The following is a 12239-nucleotide window of genomic DNA, read 5'->3' on the forward strand; positions in this document are numbered from 1 at the left end:
AAAGTAAATTGTATTCATTGCTATATGAAACTAAACTTTCTACCCAAACCAAGTAGAAAGAGAGAATCCTTAAAAGTTTAAGAGTGGTGGCAGAGGTTTTTAATATGCTCCAGCTCTTTTGAACAGTAGCATGCTTCCTGTTATCCCTTCCAGCTTATGAAGCTACTCTAGCAGTATTCAGTCACTCGAATTCAGTCAGTTTGAACAGTGAATTCCTATACAGCTGGCTGTTAGCCAGACATAGAAGTTTGACTCAGAATGTGGATAACTGAGGCCACTTCACCATCTGGTCTAGACAAGACAGTTTGAGTACTCTGGTAGAGGGTTTAGAATGCCTTTCATTCAAAGATTGAGGCTCCTGTCAGATTTTAACGATTTCACAGCTATCATGATATTGAATAATTTCATGGAATCTAAAACTGATGCTCACAAGTCTAAAATTCCTTAAGGAATTTGTTGTTATGCAGCATTGATTCTTTAGCTCTCGTCATCAAATTTGAAATTTTATTTTCATATCTCTTTCCAGTTTTATTTCAACTTTGCTAAACAATGGTGTTTTTTCATAATTAAATAGATTGCTTGATTAAGGTTAGGTGTCTTAGTTTATTGGTGGAGTGCATTAGAGTTGGAATTGATTGTGTAATACTAAATTGAGCTAACATTTGAGATGTAATAGCTTCCAATTTTGATTCCTACCCTCCCTGAATTGCGTTGGAGAAATTAAATGGCCACAGTGTTTCTGCTCTTCACAGTGCCAGCTATATTGTACTTTTCCCTAAGCTGGCAACCTGTCATCCTTTGCATTGTTCTTTGCTTTCTCCATTAAGTCTCTAAAATGTTACTAATTCTCTCACTATCTCCACTGCTAAAATCCTTTTTTTCCCCTGCATGCACTATGGTGCGTCTACTCAGCAGCGTTATTTTTTGAATAATGTCCGTTATTCTGAAATAACAATGTGAACATCTATGTAGCAATTCTGTTATTTTGAAATGAATTCAAAATAACGGATGAATAATGCCTTTTCCAAATTGCTATTTTCAAATAACTGTAAATAAATGTAATAAAGTGGATGCTCCACTGCTGCTATTTCAAAATAGCTCCTCTCTCGTGCCATTCAAAGTAATTACTCCCTAGTGCTTCCTGGAGCTCTAAATTGAGGTAGCACGTCCACATTAGGGGTACCTGCCTTGGACTAATTTTGAGGCTTCCATGTCATGTAGACATGCAATTTTGAAATAAGCAATTTCAGAGTTTCTTCCAGAATAGCTTATTCTGAAATAAGCATGTAGTGTAGACTGGCTCTTAACCCCATACTTGCCACATGTAAAGTGACCCTTATATTTCTTCACTTAAGTATTTAAGAATCCTATTGCTAGCCACTTCTCAGCTCTCACAGATCCCTGGATGTGAATTTGGTAGTATTATATTAGCTACTGCTTTTCAGAATTTCCTAAATGTTGCAGGTTTTTTTAATGGATGGGATAGATTGAGCATTCTATGTCAGAGAATTTGACAAAGGGACAGAACTCCAGAGTAATGCTGTACAATTTTGTTAAAAGGTGGCAAAGACTTAGCGGGAAAACCCTACAGTCTCCCACTTACATAGACTGAGGATGTTCTCATACCAGTATTCAGTCTCTGATGTTTCTGAAGTTAGATCTCCAAGCTAATATTGAAGCTGCTCTCATTCCCTGCTCTCATCTCTGCCACGATACTGGTTATATATTTACATGCAGTCTAAAGTATACAGCTAACCTTCCCTCATCCCCTAAATAAGATGAATAGGGTGGCACTAATAAAGCATGCTTATTCAACTCAGCAGAAAACATGCTTAGTTTCTGAGTAATATCCAATTTCAAAAGGGGAATCTGCATTTTAAAGACAACTAGAATTTTCCTCAGGAGACTTAAGGTGCTTTATAGTGAAATCTTCAATGGACTTGCGTAACTTAGGACTAAATTGGACAGTGTTGGCAGCTAATGCATTTCTAATAATGGATGAGTTGATACTTGGAATGTTGTTGGGCTTAATTCTCAGATTTCAGAAAGTATCACCCTACAGTCTTTATTCCTCAGTGCCTTGCATCTTTTGTTTGCTTATGTGTCAAGTCATCAGGGCCTAATGAAATACAGCCTTGAATACTTAAGGAGCTGACTGAAGAGAGATTTGAGCCATTAGTGATTATTTTTGAAAAGTCACAGGGGGGAAAAAAGATCGTAGAGGACTAGGAAAGGGCAAATACATCTATAAAAAGGGAAATAAGGGCAACTTGAGGTATTAAAAAACAGGCAGCTGAACTTCAGTACCCAGAAAGATAATGGAGCAAATCATTAAGCAGTCTCTTTGCAGACACCTAGAAGATGAAGTGATAAGTAAAAGCATGGGTTTGTCAAGAGCAAATCCATGTCAAGCTAAGCTAATAGCTTTTTCTGACAGGATAATGAGTCTTGTGAATGGGGTGGGGGAGAGGAGGGAACTGGTGGATATGGTCTGTCTTGACTTGCAGGCTTTTGATAGTGTCTCACATGACCTCAAAATTAGGAAAATGCAACCTAGATGGAGCTATTATATGGTGGGTGCATAACTGGTTGGAAAACTGTTCGTAGGCAGTAAGTAGTTACTGGTGGCTCATAGTCAAGCTGGAAGGGCATACCAAGTGTGGTCTAACATGGTCAGCCCTGGGACCAGTTGTCATCCATATCTTCAGTGATTTAGTTAAGGGCAGAGAGAGTAAACTTATGAAGTTAGTGGATGATACCAAGCTGGGAGGGGTTGCAAGTACTTTGGAGGATAGGATAAAAATTGAAAATGATCTGGAGAAAGTCTGAATAAGATGGAAATAAGGACAAATGCAGAGTACTTCACTTAGGAAGGAACAATCAGTTTCACACATACAAAATGGGAAGAGACTGTCTATGAAGTAGTAGTATTGCAGAAACAGATCTGGTAGTCCTAAGGGAGTCAGTGCCATGTCGCAAAAACTTACAACGTTCCTGATAATACATCTCAGAATGATCTTTGTAAGCAAGACATGAGAGGTAATTGTTTAGGCCTTAAATGGAGCATTGTTTAGTTCTGGGCACTACACTTGAAGAGAGATGTGGACAAATTGGAGAAAGTCTGGATAAGAGCACAAGTGATTTTAAGGTCTGGAAAATATGACCTGAGGGAAGATTGGGGAAGAGAAGAGAAGACAGAGGGGACATAACTGTTTTCAGATGAATAAAAGGTTTTCAGATGAATAAAAGGTTATTAAAAGGAGGAGGGAGAAGATTGTTCTCCTTTAACCTGAGGATCAGACAAGAAGCAATGGGCTTAAATTGCAGCAAGGGAAGTTTATGTTGGACATTTGCAAAAATTTCTTAACCGCTAGGGTGGTTAAGCACTGGAATAAATTGCATAGGAAGGTTGTGCAATTCTATCATTGGAGATTTTTTTAAAAGCCGATTAGACAAATGCCTATCAGGGATGGTCTAAATAGTACAGGTCAGATCCCTCTGGCTCAGCAACCTTAGGACCTAACTGGATAAGATTGGAAAAAAGGACAAATGCAGAGTACTTCACTTAGGAAGGAACAATCAGTTGCACACATACTAATTTTTCCCCTGGTCTGGAAAAATCCTTCTTCAGGCCTTCCCTCCTGCCACCAGCTGTCTCCTGCAACCCAGATGAGCTGTGCACTGGCTCCCTGTTTTCCTCCCTTACAGCCCAGCTGAGTTGCATGCAGCTGCTGGGCCCCCACCCCCTTGCAAAGCATCAGGACTCTCTGATCCCGAAACATCCATGGTCATGCCAGACCATGGATGTTGCTGGATCAGAGAGTCCTAAATTTTAGAGATGGCAAAACTAAATACAGGTTGCACGAGTACAGGGGACTGGACAAGAACCTCAAGAATTTCCTTCCAGTTCTGATTCTAGTCTTGTGTCAAATGGCTGTAAAATGCTACCAAATGAGTTTTTCACTTGGTGCCTAGTGTTACTCTGTCTGCATGGGTTTAAATGAATACAAGCTATAAAGCATAGGAGAAGTGGGCCTTGGTGTCCTTTTAGTTACTTCTGGGCTGTCTTACTTGGATTCCTGTGAGCACTGATCAATGAGGTGGAGGCACTTTGAAGTAACCCTAGATCTTTTGAGAGATCCCTTGGCAATGAAACACTTTTGGCAACTTCAGGAAACTGACTAAAACCATTTTATAATGTGGGAACTGTTGGGGTATTTGTTTTTCTCTGCAAATATAAGGAAATAGCAGCTTACTCAAATGTGTAGCACTTCTGAAGTGAATTTACAAAATCATGTTGTTTTGACACTTCAAAAGTTAACATCCCGAGTATAGAATTTCCAAAATATGAACCACATTTTCCTAAAACCTTTTTTCCTTTAGAGTCACAATGGCTTCAGCATTCCGCATCTCTTTGAAACCAAAGGTCAGTGATAACATGACTCATTTAATGGTGGACTTCTCTCAGGAAAGGCAGATGCTCCAGGCTTTAAAGTTTTTGCCAGGTAAAATGAAGTCTGTACTAAACTTTTTTATACTGTAAAGTACCTGGGATAAGCAATAGTTCATGCATTTTAATATATGGATTTTTTTAGGCTACTTTAAACAGTTTCCTCAGTATTTACTAAAGCTGTGTGTATTTTGACTACATGGTAGATTTGTATACTCTTTCATAAAGGTGATAGCATATGTTTAGACCTTTCTATGTGAGGGCCGATTAACAAAGATGGGAATGGAACTTGATCTTTGCACCCAGACCTATACTTGTTCCTTTGCCATCATGGGTAATTGCTTGAGATCCTATGGGGAAATGGCAGAGTATCAAATGTTTTACATACTCACAAGCTGACTCTTGTTTGACACGTTACTGCTTTGCATTCAGTTGAAGATGCCAGGGCTATGTGTGCAGAGGCAACATTGTTTGTTTTTTTACTCTTTCTAACTGCCTTTTAAAATATGATCTGACTAGAAGACTTACCCAGCATTGCTTGGGTTTGGCTCAGGGCAGGGGTGGAGCCGTACACCCTGGCTGCTTGTTTCTCCCTGGATTGGCCCAGAGTGAAGGGTGTGGGGACCTGCACGGGCTACCCGCTGGTGCTCCCTGGGGCGAGGTGGAGTTGTGCCATGCGCACACACCCTCCAGCACTCATTCCACAGTATAATGCCCTTCTACCAGGCCCACCCTTCATAAGAAACAATCTAATTCCAGTCACATCCTGTTTCCCTGGCACAACCAAACTCTGACGTTGCTTTAGTTAAGCTAGGAAGAAGCTGCTTATCCAATTTGGTGGTCCTTGCTCTTATTGTTCAGGAGTATTTGGACAAATGAACTCCGATACATTGCTAAAATAGATCTTTGAATTTCCTGGATTAGATACTAGATTTCAAAGGCAACAGTCCACTAAACTCCAGCTTCAGGAAACCTTTCCTTTGGTATGGGGATAACAAACCTTGATGCTGTTTCCAAACCTGTGAAGTCGCCTGCTGGCACTCATTCTCATTTCTGCTGTATGATCTGAAGGTATTCTTGGTTCTGTGCTTAGTGTTACTTTAAATAGGGATGTGAAAGTTAACTTCCCTATTAGCCATAATGGCATGCTTTCCCAGTTAATTGACAGGCCTGGCCTGCCTGCAGCAGCCCCCTCCACCTGTGGCACAGTGGGCCTGACTGGAGCAATTAAAATATTGTTTAACTGATTAGCTTTTTAATGAGTGTTTACATCCCTAGTCTCCAATCAGTATCGTGATGCTTAATTGGCAGCTCCTGATTGGGATCTGTTCTGAAATTACCATTCAGTCCTTAACCTCTGGATGAAAACGGCAACTCAGTTCCTCTTAGCCTTTTTTAGATGAGAGAGGAGGCTTGAAATGCTGCCTGCATACTGTTCCTGTTATGTGGGATGACAGATGGAGTGCCCAGTGCTGTCAGTCAAAAAAAGTTTGTAGGCACTTAAACCAAAAATTCTTACTTTCCTTAATGGAGCATTTATCCCTTGTTGAAACTGGCTGCATACCATATTTGTTTGGCTGCATGCTTGTTCTTGCAAGAGAGTCTAGCACTTGGCATTTAGATATGGAAAGATCAATTGTAAGGATATCACTGGATTTTTTTTCTAGTGGTTAACTTAAATAGCATGTAACATTTTTTTGGTACAGAACTGTCACTACTTATATAGCAGCATGGATTCTTTTTGCAGGAAAAATTTATACTGGATGTTGATTCAGAAAGTTTGAGACTTCAAACTTGGTGAGATGATGATCCCAAGGCATTTATATAATGCTCGTTACGATGGTACTGAAATATCCTATGACTTCTAAAAGTGGACAAATGACAGTTTCATGTTTCTATTAACCATGTTGAACCTAAGAAGCAAAAAAAGGGACAGGTGCTTCAAAAATTGTGGGTGTGGCTTGACTGACAAGAAATTATACAGGAAAAGCAAAACTAAGTAAGCTTTTTCAAAGATTTGTATGAGACTAACTTAAATGCCTTTTGATATTAACATTAGGATTCTAACTTCTGCATCTTCAAAAGCTGGAAAATATAACTTATCTTCAGATTCTTCTACAACATTTTGTCTAGAACCTTGAGGGGAATAGGTTGTCAGTGTTCTCTGGAGAGGAAGATGGCTAGTAGGTAGGATTAAACATGTCAAAGAAGTTGAACGCTCCTTGAGTTGACAACTTTCAAAAGACCAGAATGTATGTGGAGTCAGACTAGGGTGACTGGACATGTTAATGCTTTCAGATGGCTTTTTTTTCAGCACACCTATTGTCAGACCAAATAAGCTGGAAATGTATTGAGGAGAGAGCATAAAGAATGGCAAGCCTTGCTAATTACTAGACTGGCCATTTGATGATGGTCTTGCCTGATTTTTTTCAATATGCCCTCAAGTAGTCTGTAGACGTATGGCTTCATTTAACAAAATTTAAGGAGATTTTTACATGCAGGGGAATAATAAACTTGTACTTGCTGGCTTGAAAGACCGCAATTTTTACTGCTTCATAGTCATCCTCACTTTGCAGAGCTGATTAGTTAAGGGAGCTAAAAATTTCTGATGCATCAACAAAACTGCCTAGTAAATTCCAGTTGGGTACATCGGTGCAAGCCCAGGGAAAGCAGCAGTGTTGAAAACCATAGATCCTTCATAGATATAAAAATGGCTGTACTGGGTCAGACTAAAGGTCCATCTAGCCCAGTATCTTGTCTGCTGACAGTGGTCAATACCAGATGCCCCAGAGGGAAGGAACACAACATGTGATCTGTTCCCTGTCACCCATTTCCAGACAACTTATTTGTGGTCCTAAGTTAGAATGCAGAGTATCGGCAATCGCGCATGACATGAAATGAACAGCTTGAATCAGAAGTCCCATTATAGGGCTGATCAGAAGTCCCATTATAGGGGGAAGAGAAGGGAGAAGAATCACCTACTTCATGAACAGTGTGGTTCCACAGAAATAGAGGGCTAGAGTTGGAAGTCCATTAATGCGTTTTTATGGTGACTTGTCAGAAGAATAGCTTGCTGCAAAGTGGCAGGCTTCAGGGGAATAATACATTTAATGGGTTGTGCGCAAGCGTACTTCAAGTATGTTCAAGCCTGTTTTTAAGGTAAAAACAGGTTCTTGAGCAAGAAGTACATGGATACTTCTTTCCTATTCTGTTGGTGTTAATTTGACTTGTACAGTTCTTGGTTTCACCTTACTGATTAAATAAGCTTTTCACCATTGGCTCCAGCTGTATTTGGCTGCTTGCCTTTTTTGCTTATGTTCAAGAAGAAGCCTATGAAATTTCATTTGATGAAAATGGACCACTGGAGTGGTTTAAGTCCTACTTAGTAATTGAGAGTCTGCTTTCCATTATCATATCATGCAACCATCTTCTGATGCTGCCTCTTTCCCACTCCAAGCACAGTGAGAGCTTCAGATGTTACATTTGGGGACTTAGTTGGAAAAGAGAAATATAGTGAAATTGGTTCAAGTTGGAGAATGTGCCCTGATGGGCATCTTGGGTAGTTGGTTTCGTGAGGCACCGAGGTTCTGTACTGACCCAATATTTTACTACTTTCTAGTGAAAGAGTAACTCAAAACTTAATGCAATGGGGCTTCAATAAAAGCAGATTTTTTTATCATATAGTACTTGAAAGATAGAATGTCTTCTGTCAACATACTTTACTGATTATTTTTTTTTAAATTGGAGGATAAAATAAAATCCATAGTAATATGAGTAAACCTTAAATTTAGATGATTGGAAACATACTTTCCCCAGTGTCTTGATAGTGAAAAGCTAGCTTGCTTTGTAGCCCTTATATTTTTGCTTGGATTTTGCCAGAAAATAAACTACAGAAAATTATTTAACTTGTGTTCTTAATACAATATTTTTGATAGGACCTAGCTGATCTTGAGATTACATGTTCGTACAAGTGTTTACGCGCGCACACTAAATTCACCCAAGTGCTTTGTGTTCAGCTTCACTATAACGTCTGTATGTACTTTGTTTTCCCTGGAAATGTTATGTTGTAAATATGCATAAGGGTGCTTGTATCCAAATATTATGCATCAACCTTTTTCTAAAGTGATGGAAGCATTCTCTTGGTGCAGGATGCTATATGGTGCCCCGTAACTGAGTGCTCTGTTAAGATGCATCTGAAAGCCTGAGGACAATTTAATCTCAGAATACTCTTCCTCTTTGCTTATTGCAACTATGGAATGACAATTGCCAGTCCCTGCCAGCTCTGTTTGCTTGGTACTGTTTATACAAGGAGGTCCGCTTGACCTGTATTATCAAAAACAAAGATAGACAAGGGTAAAAACTAATTCTAGAGCTGATGCACATTTGTTAGCAAAATGTTAGTTTTGTTTAATTCTATTTAATACACTGCCTGTTAAGTAAATATATCAATTGATCTTAAGTTTTTATTTGTAAAGCATGAAATAAAACCCCAGAAAAGAATGAGCACTACTGAGCTTAAAGGCAATTTTTTATTTTCTTGTGTAGATCCCAAATAACAAACTGTGACATTAGGATGGCAAACACTTGTTTTCATCAGTTTTGTTCTAACTCTGTCGTTCCTTTGTTTTTGTTCTTTTACAGTCCCCAAAGCTCCAGAGATAGATCCAGGAGAGTGTCTGGTAGCTGACAATGCGGTAACGATAGTGTGGAGAATGCCAGAAGAAGACAACAAAATTGATCATTTTGTATTGGAATACAGGAAAACTAATTTTGATGGGCTTCCTCGTGTAAAAGATGAAACATGCTGGGATCTGATAGATTATATTAAGGGCACTGAATATACATTATCTGGTAAAGATTGCTCATTTACCCTCTAATGTCTTCTGCTTTTGAATGAACACTAAGGATTTTGGTGTGTTGCGTAATTCTCTTAGAGGCAAGGTGTGTGAGAGGATCACTTAGTGGATCTACTTCTCTTGGTGAGACAAGCTTTGTGCTTACATGGAGCTGCTGTTCGTGTCTGGGACCGGCAGGGCTGCAACACTGTAAACGTAGAACCCTGTTCATCAACCTGTAAAGTGCTCAAACATTCTGTGGAAGGGGCATCCTTACAACAAACAAATGTTACTTTGTAAATCAAGGTAGCTTCCAGATAGCTCATCAGTTGCAGGGCCTTCCTGTACAAACCTGGGTCACCTTGTTTTTAACTGCTAGTCCTCCTCCTTCTATACTAAATGAACAATTTACCTTAATCTTAAAATATATTAAACTAATCATGTTACGGCAAACATTAAGTGCTTCAAAATCTTTTTCAGGACTGAAATTTGATTCAAAATATATGAATTTTCGAGTAAGAGCTTGCAACAAGGCTGTGGCAGGGGAATACTCTGATCCGGTGACTTTGGAAACTAAAGGTAAAATGACAGCCTTGCATGAATGTGCAGTATCATGAATGCTGAGGAGAATAGAGCACTTACTCTGCTGCCATTAGGCTGTGTAGAAAGAGGCAATGAAAATGTGGATCCATGGCTTGTGGGACTAAATTTAAATGTCCTCTCTTAGCAAGCCTACATGAAAATGGGTTGTTAGGCTGCCTAGTCCAGTACCAGTACTGTACATAAACATCAAGCACTACTAGAAGTTGAAAAATCTCTGTAGGTGTTTAACCATTCCTAGCTCCAGTATCCAAGTTTGTCTATTGTAAAAATGCTGGTCAGGTTTCTGAAATACTGATTATCACAGTTATTAATTGGCAAATGAAATGTTTGGTTTTGCTGTTACTTGGAACTGTTTGAGGTAAGAATAGAGCTTGACAGACTGCTTCTAAGCACTAAGGTGTCAGTTACATACGTGTTCATCTCACTTAATCAGAAGATGACAATGATTAACATTTGAGGATTGCTGGGGGTGAGGAAGAGAATGGGATGGACAGACATGTGAGTCCCTCTGTCTTGGGGAGTTGCATAGTGAACAACTGGAGCCGCTGAAATCCTCTGAGACGATCAAAGAATGCCCATGTAATCTGTAGCACTTTCCAGGCTTTTAGTTCTTAGATTACTAAATAAAGTTGTCCTTGAGTAAATACCTGACCAATGAAAGTTAACTCTTAAAGCATAAGTGTGCCTGTTTTTATCCCAGCATTGCACATAATCTCTCAATACTGGATACTAATCTGTACATTATAAATTCTTAGATGGCAAATCAGGAGAATAGCCTATATACTCAGTATTAAGTTGTGATCGGTGACTAAGGGGCACCTTTTTCATGCTGTAGATACAATGAAAACCACAGTATCTGCTTGGTTCATTAATGATAGATGTGTAGTATTTTTCCTTGCTTAAGGGTAAGTAGATTCTTCTGATTTGTGCATTATTGATAGTAGTTAACACTTCAGAGGAAATAGCTAGGTTCTAAATGCACAGTTTCACTACTGATCTCTGACCTGGTAAACACAGCTGGACTTTCAAATCCCAGGTTCAGTCTGCAGAGCTGGCAGCTATAACCTTTAAATATAACCCATTGGGGTGAGGCTTACAGGCTGAAGTGGGGGAGGAGAGCTCCAGCCAAGTGGTGATGATGGGGGACACGTCTCCTTTAATCAGTTAACTAGTTAAACTAATTAGGTAACCAATTAAACAGGATTTTATATCCCTAGTTCCTTCAGCTTTATCAACAGGTGATGGGAATTAGATCCCTATCATGGAAATAGCCTGCAAAAGAAGCAGGGATAGGGAGTGCAGACCATGGGCTTAGTTTTTTGTAACTATGTATCAAACTATAAATCTTGGCCTAGGTTGCAGCTAGTAGGAAGTTTCTCTGATTTTAATATTAAATTGCAGAGACGCACAGCTTCACAGGTTTGAAGGTGTTCTACCTGGCTTGGTTCAGAGACTACAGTAGGACTGGCTGGACTTCATTTTCTCTCCTAGTTGGAGCTCTACCAAATTCACAGTCCATTTTGGTCCATTTCAATTTCATAGAATTTTAAAACCAACTTCATGATTTCATATATTACAATCTTAAATTTCAGTGTTGTAATTGTACGGATCCTGAACCAAAAAGGAATGGGTGTGTGTGGAGGGGAGGAGCTGCGTGGTTATTGGAGGGGGGTTTTTTGCAATACTGTTACCTTACTTCTGTGGTACAGATAGGCAACTGCCTTCAGAGCTGGCCACCTAACCAGCAGTTGCTGCTGCCCAGCCACACAGGTCAGAAGACCTTGTAGAAGTAAGGATGGCAAAACCCTGATCCTCCTAAAAGAGCCTTACAAGCCCTTCCCTTGCAGTTCCCTTTTGGGTTAGGACCCCCATTTGGGAAATACTGGTGGTCTCCATGAAATCCCTATTGTATAGGATCAAAGCACAAAACTAGTCTTCACAGTGTGAGATGAACTTTTCATGACTGCTGAGGCCCTACTTATAGTTGGTCTGACACTTGTAACTAACTACTTGACTTCATAATGCATTATCTACTACTCCTGATTTTTTTCTTAAATAGTCAGTATGGGGAAATCTACATTTCTGTGTTTGAAATCTTGTTTTGATCAGCACTTGTCTTCAATTTGGACAATACATCATCTCATCTGAACCTAAAAGTTGAAGATTCTTATGTTGAGTGGGATTCTACTGGAGGCAAAGGCCAAGAGAACAAAATAAAAGGAAAAGAAAATAAAGGCAGGTGAGAACTTCAGCTTCATTCAAATTAAGATTTCAGGTTACAGATCTTAGAGTTCACGTTTAAAGCAGCAAACTATTTTGGTACTGTTTCTGCTTAAGATGCATAGTGTATT

General features: G+C 39.4%; 1 protein-coding gene and 1 long non-coding RNA gene across 4 annotated transcripts in view; one reads left to right on the forward strand and one right to left on the reverse strand.

Annotated features, from left to right (window-relative positions):
* FSD1L (fibronectin type III and SPRY domain containing 1 like) overlaps positions 1-12239 on the forward strand; it is a 43081-nt gene that overhangs the window by 18155 nt on the left and 12687 nt on the right. For both annotated transcript variants that reach the window (XM_075931357.2, XM_075931358.2), the window contains exons 6-9: positions 4384-4505; positions 9092-9301; positions 9766-9864; positions 11998-12127. In XM_075931357.2, coding sequence (XP_075787472.2) covers positions 4384-4505; positions 9092-9301; positions 9766-9864; positions 11998-12127 — 561 coding nt within the window. The remainder of the gene's footprint in view (positions 1-4383; positions 4506-9091; positions 9302-9765; positions 9865-11997; positions 12128-12239) is intronic.
* The window catches only part of LOC142829791 (uncharacterized), an 81555-nt gene that overhangs the window by 16196 nt on the left and 53120 nt on the right, over positions 1-12239 (reverse strand). The window lies entirely within an intron of this gene.

The sequence above is a fragment of the Pelodiscus sinensis genome, chromosome 6 (assembly GCF_052426305.1).
Source record: "Pelodiscus sinensis isolate ZL-2025 chromosome 6, ASM5242630v1, whole genome shotgun sequence".
Taxonomy (NCBI): Eukaryota; Metazoa; Chordata; order Testudines; family Trionychidae; genus Pelodiscus; species Pelodiscus sinensis.